The sequence below is a fragment of the Triticum aestivum genome, chromosome 6B, assembly GCF_018294505.1.
Source record: "Triticum aestivum cultivar Chinese Spring chromosome 6B, IWGSC CS RefSeq v2.1, whole genome shotgun sequence".
Lineage (NCBI taxonomy): Eukaryota > Viridiplantae > Streptophyta > Magnoliopsida > Poales > Poaceae > Triticum > Triticum aestivum.
In genome coordinates this window covers 433,925,495-433,947,084 of record NC_057810.1, presented here as the reverse complement: position 1 = coordinate 433,947,084, position 21,590 = coordinate 433,925,495, and the positions used below count along the sequence as shown (strand labels likewise).

Below are 21,590 nucleotides of genomic sequence, written 5' to 3'. Positions count from 1 at the left end.
CTGGCTAGTTTTTAAAACTGAAGGATAATTTATCTTTAAAAACATATATATTTGAGCATGCATATTTGTTATCTTATTGAGATAACATAGTCAAATGGCGCAAGGTCCAAATTCAAACCCAGAGTGTTTTGAAACACTTTGCGCTTCTTTAATATCTTTAAGTTTTAGAACCCATTTAGGTGCATGGTAGGAATTGCCCAAAACAAAATGCGCCATTCAGACACGATTTTCAACTATTCATACATACGACCGTTAAATAGACAAATAAAAGAGGTCACTTCCATAGTTAAAATGTCCGCCTACCATAAAAAAATATCACGTTTCCAGGCTTCCAGCCTTACTATGGAACTGCACTCTTTGTGAAGATGACAAAGTTTAGTATTGCTAACAACCAGAAAATTTGAAGGATCACAGCAAGCAAAAATTTTGGAAACTCACATAACGTAGAGGCTGACAAAAGGCTCAATTATAACATATACGTACAGAACATGACACATTCAAAATTAAGATATACTGTGGATAACCCATTACATGCATCAGTGTCAACCATATGTTCCTTCCTCGTTTGCAGCAATGTCACCATGTCGCCCGAAACACATTACGAAATAACAACCTGTAAATTATGTGTTTAGTTAAAGGCCATGAAAACAATGAGCTACATAACCTGTAGTAGTCCTTACCCATTTCCACTCGTACTGGGCAATGAGCGAACACCTTGACAGTATGAACCTGGACACCCACGGCAGCTGCCTGGTTGCACTCCTCCGACTTGACGGCATGCCTCGAGTACTCGCTCAGTGTGTCCCTGTTGGTCTGGTTCCGGACCCGGCTCAGGAAGAAGGTGCCCGTCCGGTAGCACGGGTTGTTAGGGCTCATCAGGGCCAGATCTTGAACACGAAGGACCGGTTGGCCCAGCCCCGCCAGGTCTTGAACGCCTGTAGCAGCAAAGGTGAATAATCCTCTCTGTTAATAAAAAAATATGTATTGAGGACTTGGGCAATAGTGTCATTCCTGCACCAGAAAATAGATGTCCAGTATATCTGCCAGTACCTATTGTGAAGTTTAATATCAATGGACCAATACTCATTTCAAACTGCAAAAACAGAATGCCAATAGACCTACGATATTCAACTATCTAACAATCTCACAAATTAAAAAGAGAGGCAAGAATATGGAAACATCTGCGCTATTTGAGTACAATTCAAACAAAACCTACATATGTATACATAGATAGCCATATGGAGCTGTAAACCAGGACAGAGGCCACCCAAGGCAGAACATCGAACAGTGACAAAGGAACATCAAAGCAACACTCAATACTAAGCCTTTTGTCCTAAACAAGTTGGGGTAGGCTAGATATGAAACCCTTTCACGAGGACTTCCCAGGAGGTCACCCATCCTAGTACTATTCTCGCCCAAATGGGTTTCATACCCAAAGGACTGGCTAGTTTTTACATTGGCTCGCCAAGCCTATCACAACCCTTAGATATGAAACCCTTTCACAAGGACTTCCCAGGAGGTCACCCATCCTAGTACTACTATCGCTCAAATGGGTTTCATACCCATGGGACTGGCTAGTTTTTACGTTGGCTCGCCAAGCCTATCACAACCCTCCTCCTTTACCCGGGCTTGGGACCGGCTATGCCTAGAAGACATAGGCGGAGTTAACATCAAAGCAACACTAAAGAGAGAAAATAGCATAGACGAAAGAGCTTGTGCGAATATTCAAAAGCCCATGGCTCTTCCGAAACATCGACCAAGAAGCGTCAAAATTAGTACACCCACCAACTTACAGGCCCTGTTAGACCTGAGGTACAGACAACAGTCTATTTCTTCCAAGAACAAGAGGCTATAGTACATCAAGAAAATCGACAATGGGACCATGCAGTCACAAATAAATGCTATGGTGGCAACTCTTCCCTTCTCTCTAGCTCTAATTCTGAAGACAACACAGTGATCCATCCTATTCTAAAGAGTATACTGAAATCTGAATTTAGTGCGCAGCATGTATGTAGACAACCTAGCTACTCCAGCTTCAAAAGAATCAAGTTCCAACTCAACAACACAGATGACCATTACAGACCATTTTTCAGTACCAGCATTCTGGCAACCAAACCGTTACTCTCTTTTTTAAAGCAACTACTGTACTGACCCTTCATAGACACAACACAATTAACCAGGTGGGCCAACGTTGGAAAAGATAACCATTATCTATTTCTAAAACATAGATGAGCGGCATACCTAATTATGTTAGTCAGCCAAGCATTTTGTACCTGCTGACTGCTGTAATCTTTAAGTATATAATGTGACTAACTTATTTGTTGATACTAAGAAATGTAAAAAGAAGCTAGAGTAGCGAAGGTTTAGATGTTGCACCAGTCAGCGAATCTGCACTGAACTGTTTGGAAGATCGGCTGACGGATTCAGCCATCTCTGGTCAAAGACGCAAAAAAGGTCCGACCTGACAACCCCTCTTTTCTTATTCTCTAGCCTTCTCACATATTAAAAATATTGTGTATTAAATTGCTTATTTTATCAATGGAAAGCACAAGGAAAGCTCGATGAGAATTGGGTAACTTGAAATAAATATGCGACAATTAAATGAGGCATTCAACCAAGGCAGAAACTTAATGTTTTGTATGCCTTCTTTTTACTGACAGTAAAGCCGAGAATACATCCACAGTTACCGCGGACAAAGTAAAACAAGACGCATATTACTGAAATATAATTATATATTCTAAAATAAAATACTGAAGTAAGAAAATAGGATATTATGGTGTCCCTGGTACCTACTATGTAATCTCTACTGATGAGGAGACACACTACAAAGATCCAAGCTTTTGTGCAGCTGTAGATGTAGGTAGAGCTTCGAGGAATGCCATCTGCAGTTTGTGCCGGTTTAGCTCGATTTAGGCGAGTGCAGTAGGAAAACATAAAGAGATTAAACAACCATGGCAGAGTACCGTTCAGTCTTACGTGAGATTTAGGCATGTGCAGTAGGAAAATATAAAGAAATTAATATGCAAAATAGCCTGTAGTTTAAAGAATCAAATCAAAAACATAACTTCCAACCATATCTTCGACAAAGAAATTTAACTTGAGCATCAAAGGGGAATTCATTGCTATACCTATAGACTTTTGATCACTGCACAACTAGTGCAGAGCCGTCACTGCTTTGATTTCTTCCCTGGCCCAACTCTCTATGCACGACCAAAGTTTCTTAATTTCAAGGTGTGTATATACAAACAATTCGAATATAAAGTACATAGATAAAGATATAAGAGAAGATGCAGCACCTTTTGATATTTGGGCGTCTGAATCTGTTCATCCTTTTCTTCAGCATCAAGCGAAGAAGCATCAGCCTGAGCATTAGGGGTGGCCTGAGTCATAAAACAAAACGGTTCAGGAAGCAAAGATGTGTATATGCAGACAATTAACATGAAGGGTATCAATAGCTCTATTTCTGCACCAGAAGGTTATAAGCAGGCGGAGAACATCATACTCGCAGGTGAGTGCTTGTGAACATTAGAAGACATATTTGTACTACACCTAATTTGCGGCGTTAAGCTTCTATGATCCCTGCATTAACCAAGCCTCTCGCACATAGTTGCAGCTTATTTAAACAGATTCAAAAGAGATATGAGTACATACATCAGTGTAGACACGATACAAGTTATTAGCATTCATGAAGAAAAACCAAATAGACAAGGTATTCACCTATGGTATAGATTCGAGTAAAGTGTGCCGATGTCGAATTGCTAATCTAAGGCCAGCCATGGAGCTCAAGAACAACCTAGATTATGTATGAACATCAAATAACCAAATCATTAGTTTTCTAAACATTAAGCATCTGGGAGAGGTGGGGAGGATAGGAGCACACATGAGACAGTCACCGGATTGTTGTATACCAGTGATGGCCGATATCACCGCCAGCATAAGGATCACCTACCACTAAAAATCCAACCATTCCATGTCATACCTCATCATGTGCAAAACAGCCAAGTAGAAAAATAATTTTCTAACCAGTTAAATCTCTTTGAGGTAGGCATTACGACAACCAGCAGGTTGTGCTGCCACGTCCACACAAAGTTACTAATTCATCTTAAAAGAAAGAATCACATCATGAGATGGAAAGGATGGAACAAAATCACTAACTCACGCACTCTGCACACGAAACGCCGAACACCGGCGTTGCTTCTCTCAGGCAATGGCGAAGGCGGAGGCCAGCTCCTTGACCCAGCTCCGGCTTTAAACAATTTGACTAACACAAAACAGATTATTAACATCCAGCATAGATATAAGTATAATGTACAAAAACTCTTTCTAGGAAAATTTGTTTTGTCCATGGTAGAAAATAGTACCATATATGTCCAAGTTTTTTGTTTACATCGATGTGGATATAGGTGTACTGCAACAGCTCTTACAGACATTAGCACAAACAAATTGCAGCCAAACTTATACCTAGCAGAACACAACCTAAGAGAAGGCAAAATTTCACCCCAAAAACATAGGCAGAATGCATCATGTAAGTGCAAGTCGTGATGGTCATTGGTCTATCAACCAACAACAGTTCAGAGAGAAAAATGCTAGCAAGGGATTTCCGAGAATTTTGCCATATGCTCTTTTCTTTGTCCAAATAACTTTGTATTTGGTGCTTAAGTTACTAACTAATCTTAGAAGAAGGAATCCATCATTAGATGGAAAGGAGAGAACAAAATCACTAACTAACGTCTGAGATCAAGATGAATCCATCTAACAATTTAGAAATTGGGAGAGGGGAGAAAGGGAGTCGAGCCTACCACTGTGTTGTGTATCGTGGCGTCGAGCAAGAGCCGCTGGTCGTGCCGTCATGGGAGGAGGCGCCCCTTCCCGTGTGAGCTCCTTTCACTCCCTCGATTCACCGGTTGTCCTGCTCCCTCTCACTTGTTTCCCTCCATCCCGGCGGATCCACGGCACTGGAAGCCGGTGGGATGAGGTGACACTCGTAGGACACACCGCACAGTGAAGGGGGAATGGTGGCAGTCCAGCATCCTCGTCGCTCAGTAGGGGCCGATCCATGGCGCTGCATCAAATTAAGCGCCGCCGTCGTCGCCCTTTGCCTGCAGGTCGCCGCCGCCGGAGAAGCTCTCCTCCGCGCCCACACGTCTCAGATCCGGTCCGAGATGAAGAGGGGTGAATGAGATGTGGGAGGGGAGCGCGAGAGGATGGAGGAGGAGGGCGGTTGCGGGCTTGCGGTGGCTGCGGGGGTTGCAGGCGACTGCGGAGGAGACGTGGTGGGGTTTGGGGACAAAATTACTGTTCTGACCTATGTGGCTAACAAAATCACGATTTGATCTCGTTTAGGAAAAAAAATCGTTTCTGACCTTTTCAGGTGACGCCAACATCCCTGGCGTCTGGATTGCGAAGCAGACGCCACGAACCTTGGCGTCTGGCCCCTGGCCCGCACTGTCCCCCTGCCCGTTGACCTGCTGACGTGGCAAAGGGTCCAGACGCCAAGGATCCTGGCGTCTGGCCCTGGTAAGTGGATAACCCCCGCGGGCCGAGCCCACCCACCCATCTGTTCTTCTCCCTGGCGGTGCACGAACAGAGGGGTTCTCTCATTCGCCCCCCTTCTCCCTCACACCAAACCCCCCCTTGATCTACTCCATCCTCCACCCAAATTTGTGGATCTGAGGCCCCCAAGCATCCTTGAGGTATTCTCCCCTATTCCCTCCAATTTGTTTTGGTTTTCCCCTCTCATTTTGGATGCGTTATTTCACATTAGGTGATGTTAGATTAGTAGATGGTTTCTTTGTTTTAGGAAATAGTTTGTAGTTGATAGATGATTTGATAGGTAGTGTAGTTGGTAGATGTTTGTAGTTGTCCACCAATATACATAGTTTGTGAAAAAATTGAATTATAGATGATGTATGCATGTGCTAGTAAATTAGCTATATGTTGAATGTATAAATGGCATAATATTTGTTTGAATCTGAGAAAGACTACTTTGGCAAGCAAATATATTTAGAAAAAATATTATATGTGTGAAGTGGTATGACAATATAGTTGAATATATAGATGGCATAATTTTTTTTGCAAAAGAGATGATGAAATTTGATGATTGTGTGTGACATGATTTGTTCAATAGAATGGCGGATGATGATTATGAAATTTATTTGATGGTGAAATTTGGTACCCTGGATGATATGTGTGCATATGAAGAAGAAAGAAATGATGTTGTTATGTTTGAGAAGAATGGTGTGTTCATATGGCATAACTTGGAGAAGGAAATTTTATTGTTTGATATTGTTCATATATTCATAGATGTTTGTGATTTATTTGTAGGATGGCGGATGATGATGGACCTTGGTATGCCGGATTAATCGATGAGTGGGATAAGGAGCATCGTACTCGTGCCATTGAGAATGGAAATGTAAGAAGCAAGACTTGTCAAATTTCTTTATTTCTCATTTGTGTTCTTGTATTTATCAAAACATCACTTTATTTGCAACTTGTAGTTGCTATGCGCATGAGGGGTCATTCCGCTGATGGCTTTACTTACGACCCGCGGTACGAGCCTTATATTCGGAGATTGTGTCTTCTCCCATTCGTGTTGCAGTTTAAGCGACGCGCTCCGCCAGTGAACCACGCGGCGTTGACCGCACTTGTGGATCGTTGGAGGCCAGAGACTCACTCGTTCCACCTTCCATGTGGGGAGATGACGATGACCCTAGAGGACATGGCTATGATAAGCGGCCTTCCTATCGACGGACAAGCTGTTACCGGTCGTGTCAGCGTCGTTAATTGGCGAGAACGGACAGGCATTTTAATTGGTGTTCAGCCCGACGACCCTCAAGAAGGCAAGGCCGATACCGCGAGAGTGAGGCATTCTTGGCTAAAACTAGTCAAAGGAGACACCAATCCGTGCCCTGAGGGTGCCAATGACGTGGTTGTGCAGCAGTACGCACGGGCCTATCTTTGGTATGTACTAACCAAGGTAGTCTTCTCATATGCAACCGGGAACTCAGCCCTGTGGATGTTCCTGGAGCTACTCAATAACTGGGATACCCAGTATAGCTGGGGTTCGGCCGCACTAGCATATTTGTATCGTCAGGTAAGAGATATTTGCAATCATTTATCTTGCATTTGTCATGTGCCTTCATATCTAACATGTTTGTTTGATTGCAGCTTGACTTGGCATGTCGCAGGAAAGGAGATACATCCTCATTGGATGGGTTTGTTTGGAGCCTATCCGTGTGGATGTGGGAGCGGATCCCGGTTGGACGCCCCGATTTCAAGAACCCCAACATGCCAAACCCACGGGGTAATCATGATGGGGTGCATGATGATGATCCATATCAGCGCCCTACGGTTGCGTACTATTGGGAACAAGTGACAGCGTACACAGGAAGCTCGCATGTGCGATACAAGTGCTATATGAACGAGCTGGACACCTTGACTGCTGAGCAGGTATTGAGAAGTTCGATGAGACAAAATTTAGTCAAGAATGAAACTTGTATCTAACAATGTATCTCTTTGTTTTGCAGGTACATTGGTTGCCTTATGTGGAAGATCATGGCTTTGATCTTAATGAGATGTGCACTCGTGATAGCCATCTTTGGCGGGCGAGGTGCCCAATGATATGCTTCTTCGCAGTCGAGTGGCACTTTGTAGACCGTGTGGCAAGACAATTTGGAAGAAGACAAGGTATTCCAATTGAGGAGAGCAATGAGGAAACGCTATCTCTGCATCGGTGAGCAAGCATGTCCTTGAGTATGTAGTAGAGCATTGAATAAGTCTATGTTTGCTAATGCTTTGTCCCGTGCAACATTTGTAGGTTCGATCGAAGGAACAATCAGGATATATCGGATTGGGCAAACAAGCACCGTGCGTGGATAGAAATTTGGAATCAAAGAGACACGTTAGTGCAATCAGAGAATAGACCTCACAATCAGTCAGCATATCAGAAGTATCAAGTGTGGTATGCAGATCGTTACCGGTTAAAGCTAAAGCCTGGTTGGACTCACGAGGAGTGGTCGGAGTTGGTGTCTGAAGACCCGGAGACTGCAGAAGGTTATCATACCTTCAACACGGCTGTGAGAGACACCAGAGGGGCTCACGTTGACTATGCACCGACGCATGACGAAATGGTAGTCTGTTTGACCTATTCTAACATACTTGCATCATGTTGTCTTCTTTCAAATACATAAGTTTGGTGTGTTCATGAATTGCAGGGCAGAGAGTTGCTTCTGTGCGTCAACGATGCCAATGTTGCACTGAGTCATCCACCTGGTGGTGGATTATCTGAGAGGACTCTTAGGAGCACGATGGAGGTGTGACCAATATATTATAAAAGTTCTTTTCGTGGATTATTTATTTGCATCTCATATCATAACATATTTTGTGTTGTTGCAGAAGTTCAAGAAACGGTTCCATAAGATGGCAGCAATGCTTTCTTGCCATGGTGCTCAGTCCAGTGACGTGTATGCACCTGGTAGCCACGCCGCCAGAGCTCATAGACGGAGTTATCTTCAGAATGATGAGGACATGGAGGAGGAGGTCCATGAAGAGGAGCCAGCACATCAAGAGGAGCCAACACATCAAGAGGAGCCAACAAATCATGAGGAGCATGAGTATGATGCAACACATCAAGAGGATCATGAGTATGATGTTGATGCTCCACAACCATCACAACCGACACAAGGCAATGCTCGCTCTAGGAAAGGCAAAGCCATAGATAAGACACTGGGCAAGAAAGGTAGAAAGAAGAAATGGAACACACAATTCCATAGTCCAGAGTATCCTCATCTGCTTATCCCAAAAGGAATGCAAAAATATAAGGCCAACATTGAGCCGGAGGAGGAGGCATACAACGAAGAGGAGGAGGAGTCCAGCGAAGAGTAGGAGCCTACACTTGCAACCACTGTGAAGAGAGGAAGGAAGAAGTGAGCTTCTTGTTTGGAAGTGCATGAACTAGGTGGCGTTTGTATGCAAGAATTTGTCTTATGTATGCACTTGGTGTCTTATGTATGCATGAATTTGTCATGATGAAAAATCTGTGAACTTGTTGTCGTTTGTATGCAAGAATTTGTCGTGGTGAAAGTTCTGTGAATTGTGCTATCTTCTGTGTATGAACCTATAATGTGAATATATATGTGCTATCTTCTTGTGTCAAACAGCAAGTTGAAAATAATATACAGGGTACCAGACGCCAGGGTCCTTGGCGTCTGGGTTCAAGTCAGGGGACCAGACGCCACGGTCACTGGCGTCTAGTGGTCGACTGGAAGCAAAAGCAGAGTCTTGTAAAGCAGAAACAGGGCACCCAGACGCCAGGGTCCTTGGCGTCTGACCCTGGTGTAGTACTTTTTTCTAATGAAATAGATTTTTTGTTCTAGCAAACACCCATAGTATCGAATGACAAACATTAGTCTTCACATAATAGCAAATGACAAACATAGTTATCACATAATCTCAAATTACACAAATAGTCTCGAATGAGAAGTTCATCACATACAATGTCTCGAATGACATAAGTAGTTCATGACCACGATGGTCCACGATAGTTGAAATGACATGAACATCACATATAACTCGGTTTCCTGTAGAAATGCAAGTCAACAACCCTTTTCCATTTCCATTCTTTCAGCATTTCTTGAATCTTGCCATCATCAGTTATGTCAACCAATTTTCTTTCCCGGGGCCATCTGACTGCTTCTTGCTGACGTAGTACACAAAATCCTCTTCCTTCAACCCTTGCTTCAACATGAATTTAGTCTTCAACCAATCGAAAGTGAGGTCCACTTCACTAACTTGCACAAAACATGGAGACAAGCCTTGGACATGAACAACAGGGCTAAGCACCCACTGAGTACCCATCTACAACACACAAATCTCTTATTACCTAACCTATGATACATTAAACCAGGAGGAAAACAAACTAGGGTTTACACAAAAATATGATACAATAAACTAACCAAAAAATGGGAGTGGAGTCGATTTACCTTCTTGTTTGCAAATCCTGAAGATACAACGGTGAAACCGAACTGATTCGTGAGAGATTTGAGGGGGGTTAGGGTGCTGGAGAGGGAGTGACATTGGCAGGGCTAGAGGTGAGAGTGAGTGGAGATGAATATAATGAGAGGGGTAGAGGTGGAGATGAATGGATGAGAGGGCTATAGGTGGGCCCAAAGAATCTTATCCACTCGAAAGTTGCTCTCTGGATAGGGACCCAGACGCCAGGGACCTTGGCGTTTGGTTGTGCATATTTGCAAACTACAAAAATGCTCTCTGGATAGGGACCCAGACGCCAGGGACCTTGGCGTCTGGTTGTGCAAATTTGCAAACTGAATAAATGCTCTCTGGATAGAGACCCAGACGCCAGGGACGTTGGCGTCTGGTTGTGCAAATTTGCAAACTGAAAAAATGCTCTCTGGATAGAGAACCAGACGCCAGGGACCTTGGCGTCTGGTTGTGCAAATTTGCAAACTGAAAAAAGCTCTCTGGATAAAGAACCAGACGCCAGGGACCATGGTGTCTGGGTGTGCATATTTGCAAGCTACAAAAATGCTCTCTGGATAGAGACCCAGACGCCAGGGACCTTGGCGTCTAGGTGTGCACATATGCAAAATTGCAAAAATGCTCTCTAGATAGAGACCCAGACGCCAGGGTCTATGGCGTCTGGCCCACAGTTCTTTATTTTGCTAATGTTTGAGCTTGGCAACTTGTTGCACACACTTTTAAACATTGGAAATCAAACAAAAATATGAACAAAGCATAGTTTGCATATAATTTCAAATAGGTTGCACATAAGTAGTTCATGACCACACAAGGTCTCGAATAACAAGTTCACACACGATGTCTCGAATGACATAAGTAGTTCATGACCACACAAGGTCTCGAATGACAAGTTCATACATTAAACAAAGTCTCGACAGTCCATCATCGACGCCGGTGCCTTTCCATTTGTCTACTGAGTAGTACGGGGCCACTTTCCCTTCTTGTCACGTGACTCGTCCTCCTCTCGTGCATCGCGAGCCCTTGAAAGTTTTCTTGCCCTCTCTTGTTGACGAGCCTCCTTCTCTTTGCGTGCCCTCTCTTGCTCACGCTTCTTGCGCTCGTTCTTCTCCTTCTCACGACTCTCATGCTCCAATCCCCGTGTAAAGGACTCCTCAAACAGGCGATGCCTCTGTAAGTAATCTCGATGTTGGTCCTCTTGGACATCTTTTGGTACCTCGTGATCTATCCAAGTGAAGTACTTGCAAAGTGGAGGAGGCGACTGAAGGAAATATGCTCTAGAGGCAATAATAAAGTTATTATTACCTTATTTCATGATAAATGTTTATTATTCATGCTAGAATTGTATTAACCGGAAACATGATACATGTGTGAATACATAGACAAACATAACGTCACTAGTATGCCTCTACTTGACTAGCTCATTAATCAAAGATGGTTATGTTTCCTAACCATAGACATGTGTTGTCATTTGATTAATGGGATCACATCATTGGGAGAATGATGTGATTGACATGACCCATTCCGTTAGCCTAGCACTTGATCGTTTAGTATGTTGCTATTGCTTTCTTCATGACTTATACATGTTCCTGTAACTATGAGATTATGCAACTCCCGTTTACCGAAGGAACACTTTGGTGCTACCAAACGTCACAACGTAACTGGGTGATTATAAAGGAGTACTACAGGTGTCTCCAAAGGTACATGTTGGGTTGGCGTATTTCGAGATTAGGTTTTGTCACTCCGATTGTCGGAGAGGTATCTCTGGGCCCTCTCGGTAATGCACATCACTATAAGCCTTGCAAGCAATGTGACTAATGAGTTAGTTGCGGGATGATACATTATGTAACGAGTAAAGAGACTTGCCGGTAACGAGATTGAACTAGGTATTGGACACCGACGATCGAATCTCGGGCAAGTAACATACCGATGACAAAGGGAACAAAGTATGTAGTTATGCAGTTTGACCGATAAAGATCTTCGTAGAATATGTAGGAGCCAATATGGGCATCCAGGTTCCGCTATTGGTTAGTGACCAAGAATAGTTCTAGGTCATGTCTACATAGTTCTCGAACCCGTAGGGTCCGCACGCTTAAGGTTTCGATGACAATTATATTATGAGTTTATGAGTTTTGATGTACCGAAGGAGTTCGGAGTCCCGGATGAATCGGGGACATGACGAGGAGTCTCAAAATGGTCGAGACGTAAAGATCGATATATTGGACGACTATATTTGGAGTTCGGAAAGGTTCCGAGTGATTCGGGTATTTTTCGGAGTACCGGAGAGTTACGGGAATTCGCCGGGGAGTATATGGGCCTTATTGGGCCATACGGGAATACAGGAGAGATGCCAAAAGGAAGGAGGCCTACGCCCCCCTCTGGTCCGAATTGGACAAGGGGCACAGCCCCCCTTTCCTTCTTCCTCTCCCCCTCTTTCCCCTTCTCCTACTCCAACAAGGGAGGTGGAATCCTACTAGGACTAGGGAGTCCTAGTAGGACTCCACACTTGGCGCGCCCCCTCCTAGGGCCGGCCTCCTCCCCCCTTGCTCCTTTATATACGGGGGCAGGGGGGCACCCCATGACACACAAGTTGATCTACGGATCGTTCCTTAGCCGTGTGCGGTGCCCCCCTCCACGATATTCCACCTCGGTCATATCGTTGCGGAGTTTAGGCGAAGCCCTCCACCGGTAGAGCATCATCATTGTCACCACGCCGTCGTGCTGACGGAACTCATCCCCGAAGCTTTGCTGGATTGGAGCCCGGGGATCGTCATCGAGCTGAACGTGTGCTGAACTCGGAGGTGCCGTACGTTCGGTACTTGGATCGGTCGGATCATGAAGACGTACGACTACATCAACCGCGTTGTCATAACACTTCCGCTTACGGTCTATGAGGGTACGTGGACAACACTCTCCCCTCTTGTTGCTATGCCATCACCATGATCTTGCGTGTACGTAGGAATTTTTTTGAAATTACTATGTTCCCCAACAGTGGCATCCGAGCCTAGGTTTTATGCGTTGATGTTATATGCACGAGTAGAACACAAGTGAGTTGTGGGCGATACAAGTCATACTGTACCAGCATGTCATACTTTGGTTCGGCGGTATTGTTGGATGAAGCGGCCCGGACCGACATTACGCGTACGCTTACGCGAGACTGGTTTTACCGCCGTGCTTTGCACACAGGTGACTAGCGGGTGTCAGTTTCTCCAACTTTAGTTGAACCGAGTGTGGCTACGCCCGGTCCTTGAGAAGGTTAAAACAACACCAACTTGACGAACTATCGTTGTGGTTTTGATGCGTAGGTAAGAACAGTTCTTGCTCAGCCCGTAGCAGCCACGTAAAACTTGCAACAACAAAGTAGAGGACGTCTAACTTGTTTTTGCAGGGCATGTTGTGATGTGATATGGTCAAGACGTGATGAGATATAAGTTGTTGTATGAGATGATCATGTTTTGTTGAAGTTATCGGCAACTCGCAGAAGCTCTATGGTTGTCTCTTTGTTGCATAAGATGCAAGTGCCAAATAATTGCTTTACTTTATCGCTATGTGATAGCAATAGTTGCAAGAGCAATAGTTGGCGAGACGACCATGTGACGACACATTGATATAGATCAAGATGATGAAGATCATGGTGTTGTGCCGGTGACGATAGAGATCATGACAGTACTTTGGAGATGGAGATCAAAAGGCGGAAGATGATCATGGCCATATCATGTCACATATTTTGATTGCATATGATGTTTATCTGTTATACATCTTATTCTGTTTTGTTTGACGGTAGCATTATAAGATGATCTCTCACTAATTATCAAGAAGTGTTCTCCCTGAGTATGCACCATTGTGAAAGTTCTTCGTGCTGAGACACCACGTGATGATCGGGTGTGATAGGCTCTACGTTCAAATACAACGGGTGCAAAACAGTTGCGCACGTGGAATACTCAGGTTAAACTTGACGAGCCTAGCATATACAGATATGGCCTCGGAACACGGAGACCGAAAGGTCGAACATGAATCATATAGTAGATATGATCAACATAGTGATGTTCACCATTGAAACTACTCCATCTCACGTGATGATCGGACATGGTTTAGTTGATTTGGATCACGTAATCACTTAGATGACTAGAGAGATGTCTGTCTAAGTGGGAGTTCTTAAGTAATATGATTAATTGAACTTAAATTTATCATGAACTTAGTCCTGGTAGTATTTTGCAAATTATGTTGTAGATCAATAGCTTGCGTTGTTGCTTTCATATGTTTATTTTAATATGTTCCTAGAGAAAATTGTATTGAAAGATGTTAGTAGCAATGATATGGATTGGATCCGTGATTTGAGGTTTATCCTCATTGCTGCATAGAAGAATTATGTCCCTAATGCACCGCTAGGTGACAGACCTATTGCAGGAGCAGATGCAGACGTTGTGAACGTTTGGCTAGCTCAATATGATGACTACTTGATAGTTTTGTGCACCATGCTTTATGGCTTAGAATCGGGACTTCAAAAACGTTTTGAACGTCATGGATCATATGAGATGTTCCAGGAGTTGAAGTTAATATTTCAAGCAAATACCCGAGTTGAGAGATATGAAGTCTCCAACAAGTTCTATAGCTAAAAGATGGAGGAGAATCGCTCAACTAGTGAGCATGTGCTCAGATTGTCTGGGTACTACAATCGCTTGAATCATGTGGGAGTTAATCTTCCAGATAAGATAGTGATTGACAGAATTCTCTAGTCACCACCACCAAGTTAGTAGAACTTCGTGATGAACTATAATGCAAGGGATGACGAAAACGATTCCCGAGCTCTTCGTGATGCTGAAATCGACGAAGGTAGAAATCAAGAAAGAGCATCAAGTGTTGATGATTGACAAGACCACTAGTTTCAAGAAAAGGGCAAAGGGAAAGAAAGGGAACTTCAAGCAGAATGGCAAGCAAGTTGTCACTCCCGCGAAGAAGCCCAAAGCTGGACCAAAGCCTGAAACTGAGTGACTATACTGCAAAGGAAATGGTCACTAGAAGCGGAAATGCCTTGAATATTTGGTGGATAAGAAGGATGGCAAAGTGAACAAGGGTATATTTGATATACATGTTATTGATGTGTACCTTACTAGTGTTTATAGTAACCCCTGAGTATTTGATACTTGTTCGGTTGCTAAGATTAGTAACTCGAAACAGGAGTTACAGAATAAACAGAAACTAGTTGAGGGTGAAGTGACGATGTGTCTTGGAAGTGGTTCCAAGATTGATATGATCATCATCGCACACTCCCTATACTTTCGGGATTAGTGTTGAACCTAAATAAATGTTATTTGGTGTTTGCGTTGAGCATGAATATGATTTGATCATGTTTATTGCAATACGGTTATTCATTTAAAATCAGAGAATAATTGTTGTTTTGTTTAAATGAATAAAACCTTTGATGGTCATACACCCAATGAAAATAGTTTGTTGGATCTTGATCGTAGTGATACACATATTCATAATATTGATGCCAAAAGATGCAAAGTTAATAATGATAGTGCAACTTATTTGTGGCACTGCCGTTTGGGTCATATCGGTGTAAAGCGCATGAAGAAACTCCATAAAGATGGATTTTTGGAATCACTTGGTTATGAATCATTTGATGCTTGCGAACCGTGCCTTTTGGGCAAGATGACTAAAACTCCATTCTCCGGAACAATGGAACAAGCTACTGACTTATTGGAAATAATACATACCGGTGTATGTGATCCAATGAGTGTTGATGCTCGTGGCAAGTATCGTTATTTTCTGACCTTCACAAGATGATTTGAGCAGATATGGGTATATCTACTTGATGAAACATAAGTCTGAAATAGTTGAAAGGTTCAAAGAATTTCAGAGTGAAGTGGAAAAATCATCATAACAAGAAAATAAAGTTTCTGCGATCTGATCACGAAGACGAATATTTGAGTTACGAGTTTGGTCTTCAATTAAAACAATGTGGAATAGTTTCACAGCTCACACCACCTGGAACACCACAACGTTATGGTGTGTCCGAACGTCGTAACCGCACTTTATTGGATATGGTGCGATCTACTTACTGATTTACCATTATTGTTTTGGGGTTATGCATTAGAGACAGCTGCATTCACGTTAAAAGGGCACCATCTAAATCCGTTGAGACGACACCGTATGAACTATGGTTTAGCAGTAAACCTAAGCTGTCGTTTCTTAAAGTTTGGAGTTGCGATGCTTATATGAAAAAGTTTCAACCTGATAAGCTCGAACCCAAATCGGAGAAGTGCGTCTTCATAGAATACCCAAAGAAACTGTTGGGTACTCCTTCTATCACAAATCCAAAGGCAAAACATTCGTTGCTAAGAATGGATCCTTTCTAGAGAAGGAGTTTCTCTCGAAAGAAGTGAGTGGGAGGAAAGTAGAACTTGATGAAGTAATTGTACCTGCCCCCTTATTTGAAAGTAGTTCATCACAGAAATCTGCTCCTGTGACTACTACACCAATTAGTGAGGAAGTTAATGATGATGATCATGAAACTTTAGATTAAGTTACTACAAAACCTCGTAGGTCTTCCAGAGTAAGATCCGCACCAGAGTGGTACGGTAATCCTGTTCTGGAAGTTATGTTACTAGACCATGACGAACCTACGAACTATGAAGAAGCGATGGTGAGCCCAGATTCCGCAAAATGGCTTGAGGCCATGAGATATGAGATAAGATCCATGTATGAAAACAAAGTATGGACTTTGATTGACTTGCCCAATGATCGACGAGACATTGAGATTAAATGGATCTTCAAGAGGAAGACAGACGCTGATAGTGTTACTATCTACAAAGCTAGAATTGTCGCAAAAGGTTTTCGACAAGTTCAAGGTGTTGACTACGATGAGAGTTTTTCACTCGTATCTATGCTTAAGTCTGTCTGAATCATGTTAGCAATTGCCACATTTTATGAAATCTGGCAAATGGATGTCAAAACTGCATTCCTTAATGGATTTTTTAAAAGAAGAGTTGTATATGATGCAACCAGAAGGTTTTGTCGATCCGAAAGGTGCTAACAAAATGTGCAAGCTCCAGCGATCCATCAATGGACTGGTGCAAGCATCTCGGAGTTGGAATATACGCTTTGATAAGTTGATCAAAGCATATAGTTTTAATACAAACTTGCGGTGAAGCCTGTATTTACAAGAAAGTGAGTGGGAGCACTACAGTATTTCTAATATTATATGTGGATGACATATTGTTGATTGGAAATGATATAGAAATTCTGGATAGCATGAAAGGATACTTGAATAAGAGTTTTTCAAAGCAAGACCTCGTTGAAGCTGCTTACACATTGAGCATCAAGATCTATATAGATAGATCAAGACGCTTGATAAGGTTTTTTCAATGAGTACATACCTTGATAAATTTTTTGAAATAGTTCAAAATGGAACAGTAAAAAGAAGGAGTTCTTGCCTGTGTTACAAGGTGTGAAGTTGAGTAAGACTCAAGACCCGACCATTGCAGAAAATAAAAAAGAATGAACAGTCATTCCCTATGCCTCAGTCATAGGTTCTATAAAGTATGCTATGCTGTATACTAGACCTATTGTATACCTTGCTCTGAGTTTGGCAAAGGAATACAATTTTGATCTAAGAGTAGATCACTAGACAGCGGTCAAGAATATCCTTAGTGAGGACTAAGAAAATATTTCTCGATTATGGAGGTGATAAAAGAGCCCGTCGTAAAGAGTTACATCGGTGCAAGCTTTTACACCAATCCAGATGACTCTAAGTCTCAATCTGGATACATATTGAAAGTGGGAGAAATTAGCTAGAGTAGCTCCATGCAGAGCATTATGGACATAGAATATTTTGCAAAATACTTACGGCTCTAAATATGACAGATCCGTTGACTAAACTTCTCTCACAAGCAAAACATGATCATACCTTAGTACTCTTTGGGTGTTAATCACATAGCGATGTGAACTAGATTATTGACTCTAGTAAACCCTTTGGGTGTTGATCACATGATGATGTGAACTATGGGTATTAATCACATGCATATGTGAATATTGGTGTTAAATCACATGTCGATGTGAACTAGATTATTGACTCTAGTGCAAGTGGGAGACTGAAGGAAATATGCTCTAGAGGCAATAATAAAGTTATTATTTATTTCCTTATTTCATGATAAATGTTTATTATTCATGCTAGAATTGTATTAACCGGAAACATGATACATGTGTGAATACATAGACAAACATAACGTCACTAGTATGCCTCTACTTGACTAGCTCATTAATCAAAGATGGTTATGTTTCCTAACCATAGACATGTGTTGTCATTTGATTAATGGGATCACATCATTAGGAGAATGATGTGATTGACATGACCCATTCCGTTAGCCTAGCACTTGATCGTTTAGTATGTTGCTATTGCTTTCTTCATGACTTATACATGTTCCTGTAACTATGAGATTATGCAACTCCTGTTTACCGAAGGAACACTTTGGGTGCTACCAAACGTCACAACGTAACTGGGTGATTATAAAGGAGTACTACAGGTGTCTCCAAAGGTACATGTTGGGTTGGCGTATTTCGAGATTAGGTTTTGTCACTCCGATTGTCGGAGAGGTATCTCTGGGCCCTCTCGGTAATGCACATCACTATAAGCCTTGCAAGCAATGTGACTAATGAGTTAGTTGCGGGATGATACATTATGTAACGAGTAAAGAGACTTGCCGGTAACGAGATTGAACTAGGTATTGGATACCGACGATCGAATCTCGGGCAAGTAACATACCGATGACAAAGGGAACAAAGTATGTTGTTATGCGGTTTGACCGATAAAGATCTTCGTAGAATATGTAGGAGCCAATATGGGCATCAAGGTTCCGCTATTGGTTATTGACCAAGAATAGTTCTAGGTCATGTCTACATAGTTCTCGAACCCGTAGGGTTCGCACGCTTAAGGTTTCGATGACAGTTATATTATGAGTTTATGAGTTTTAATGTACCGAAGGAGTTCGGAGTCCCGGATGAGATCAGGGACATGACGAGGAGTCTCGAAATGGTCGAGACGTAAAGATCGATATATTGGACGACTATATTCGGAGTTCGGAAAGGTTCCGAGTGATTCGGGTATTTTTCGGAGTATCGGAGAGTTACGGGAATTCGCCGGGGAGTATATGGGTCTTATTGGGCCATACGGGAATAGAGGAGAGAGGCCAAAAGGAAGGAGGCCTGCGCCCCCCCTCTGGTCCGAATTGGACAAGGGGCGCAGCCCCCCTTTCCTTCTTCCTCTCCCCCTCTTTCCCCTTCTCCTACTCCGACAAGGGAGGTGGAATCCTACTAGGACTAGGGAGTCCTAGTAGGACTCCACACTTGGCGCGCCCCCTCCTAGGGCCGGCCTCCTCCCCCCTTGCTTCTTTATATACGGGGGCAGGGGGGCACCCCATGACACAAAAGTTGATCTACTGATCATTCCTTAGCCGTGTGCGGTGCCCCCCTCCACGATATTCCACCTCGGTCATATCGTCGCGGAGTTTAGGCGAAGCCCTGCACCGGTAGAGCATCATCATCGTCACCACGCCGTCGTGCTGACGGAACTCATCCCCGAAGCTTTGCTGGATCAGAGCCCGGGGATCGTCATCGAGCTGAACGTGTGCTGAACTCGGAGGTGTCGTACGTTCGGTATTTGGATCGGTCGGATCGTGAAGACAAACGACTACATCAACCGCGTTGTCATAACGCTTCCGCTTACGGTCTACGAGGGTACGTGGACAACACTCTCCCCTCTTGTTGCTATGCTATCACCATGATCTTGCGTGTACGTAGGAATTTTTTTGAAATTACTACGTTCCCCAACAGCGACTACATAAAAATCATGTTATTGTTAGTAATATGAGTTCAAACTTGATGAGGTTTTTTGTATGTACACCTAACATACCGGTGGTATGTCATATGCATTAGTTGGCCTTCGGCGATCATGTGTATAGTTGGGACACACGAAAAACCTTCTACCTTCTGTCCATGACTTCTTGCGGTCAGTGGACACCTTCAACTTGCAAACATCACCACACCAACATGGTGGTGTGGACACATCCTTCTCCTTCTCCTTGTCCAAACTGGCCTCCATCCACGTCTTCGGCATGTCCTCTTGGTCCGTGCACGCCGGCCTCGTCCTGGAACCGGATGAAGCCATGCCTACAAAAAGAACAATTGTTAGCACAAGACACAAAGAGAGTAAATGTGTAAATACAGTAAATCAATAAATGCTAGGAATTGTATGAACAAACAATATACCATTATTATTAGATCAACCATCTGGATTATGCAAATAACCGAAGGCTGATCCATTATCAACCATTCCTCTACGACCACCACCACCTCTACCACTTGTGCTTCCTCTACGACCATCACCACCTCTAACACTTGTGCTTGCTCGACCAACACCTCTAGCACTTGTACTCCCTCTACAAACACTAGCACCTCTAGAACTTGTGCTCCCTCTACGAACACTAGCACCTCTAGCACTTGTGTTCCCTCTACGACCACCACCACCACCTCTGTCACTTGTGCTTCCTCGACCACCACCACCGTCACCTCTTCCAACTCGTTCACCATCGGTGGCACCTCCACGACTTGTTTTCTTTTTATTGGTTTTCCTTTCTTGCATGTCCGCTCATTGTGTCCACCTCCACCGCACACCCCACAGTTGATAGTGTCAGGAGCCTCCATGAAATGACCGCTACCAAATTGTTTCATGCCAGTGTATCCAACCAGGTCATCCATATCACCCCTGAACCTCTCAGTTCTCCTTCTACCCTTGGTCTCCACCTTCAGAAGAGGGTCTGGCTTAATATGAGGGCCATGGTACTCAGGCCACTGCGATTGGTCCAAGAAAGGGTGAAATCTTGGCGCCCATGTCAACCTAGTAGCTTCCACATGGAACTCTTGCATCCGCACGGTTTCTCCATCACAAACATGTATGTTTCTCGCCTTCGCCGCCGTTATCAAATGCGAGCATGGCCAATGATACTTACTAGGCCTCTCGCACTGGCACCACCGAGTCTTCAGACGCACCTCAAATGCAGCACCGCCATATTGAAAACCGTCTCGTGTTGTGCCACCTGGCTCATCAATTTGATAGATCATTTCAATTCTTCGAATATGATAACTTGTTGCCGTGAAGACTTGCTTGCTTGTAACTGCAACCATTCATCAACCTTTTCCGGATAATCCTTTTTTTCACCTATCCATTTTGCAGTCTCTTCAGAATGCCTCTGAAAGTACTCATTAAGCTTGAAGAAGGTGTACTCCACTATTGCAGTCACCGGCAATGCACGAGCACCCTTGAGCACATTGTTGAAACATTCTACTAGATTGCTCGTCATGTCGCCATATCGCCTACCACCATCGTCATGAGCGCGTGCCCACTTGTGCTTCTCGCTTAAATTCCTAGTTAAGAAATCTTTTCCCCCTTCGTTCACCGCTGCAAAGAGTTTGTTGTACCGAGCATCGAAACCTTCGGTGGTGAAGGCCACACATACATGGGTAAGGTCTTTGCTGAGCTCCTTGCTCTTACATGCCCGGTAAAAGTTGGCCACGAAATGCCTCATGCACCATCTGTG

At 43.4% G+C, this 21,590-nt stretch overlaps 1 protein-coding gene and 1 long non-coding RNA gene across 6 annotated transcripts; one reads left to right on the top strand and one right to left on the bottom strand.

Annotated features, from left to right (window-relative positions):
• Positions 1-416: 416 nt before the first annotated feature.
• Positions 417-5,265, bottom strand: LOC123137363 (uncharacterized). 5 transcript variants are annotated; one of them, XR_006468182.1, is made up of 6 exons: positions 4,800-5,265; positions 3,297-4,261; positions 3,129-3,200; positions 2,794-2,882; positions 681-935; positions 417-613 (listed from the first exon to the last, which is right to left on the bottom strand). It is a non-coding gene; the product is annotated as an uncharacterized lncRNA (long non-coding RNA). The 5 variants fall into 5 exon arrangements; XR_006468185.1 differs by lacking the exon at positions 4,800-5,265 and adding an exon at positions 2,977-3,032 and having other exon boundaries at positions 3,297-4,788; XR_006468184.1 differs by lacking the exon at positions 4,800-5,265 and having other exon boundaries at positions 3,297-3,380; positions 3,470-4,788.
• Positions 5,266-5,578: 313 nt separating this feature from the next.
• Positions 5,579-8,883, top strand: LOC123139247 (serine/threonine-protein phosphatase 7 long form homolog). The gene is made up of 8 exons (XM_044559044.1): positions 5,579-5,693; positions 6,325-6,412; positions 6,599-7,093; positions 7,168-7,449; positions 7,527-7,732; positions 7,817-8,129; positions 8,214-8,312; positions 8,395-8,883. Exons 2-8 carry the CDS (start codon positions 6,326-6,328, stop codon positions 8,881-8,883), a joined length of 1,971 nt encoding a protein of 656 aa, XP_044414979.1. The 5' UTR covers positions 5,579-5,693; position 6,325.
• Positions 8,884-21,590: the final 12,707 nt, after the last annotated feature.

Bases quoted from the DNA above. Each gene is read 5' to 3' on its own strand.
- LOC123139247 (XM_044559044.1), top strand. From the start codon at position 6,326: ATGGCGGATGATGATGGACCTTGGTATGCCGGATTAATCGATGAGTGG. The intron at 7,094-7,167 runs GTAAGAGATATT...GTTTGATTGCAG, and splicing joins TAGCATATTTGTATCGTCAG to CTTGACTTGGCATGTCGCAG. The intron at 7,733-7,816 runs GTGAGCAAGCAT...CAACATTTGTAG, and splicing joins GAAACGCTATCTCTGCATCG to GTTCGATCGAAGGAACAATC.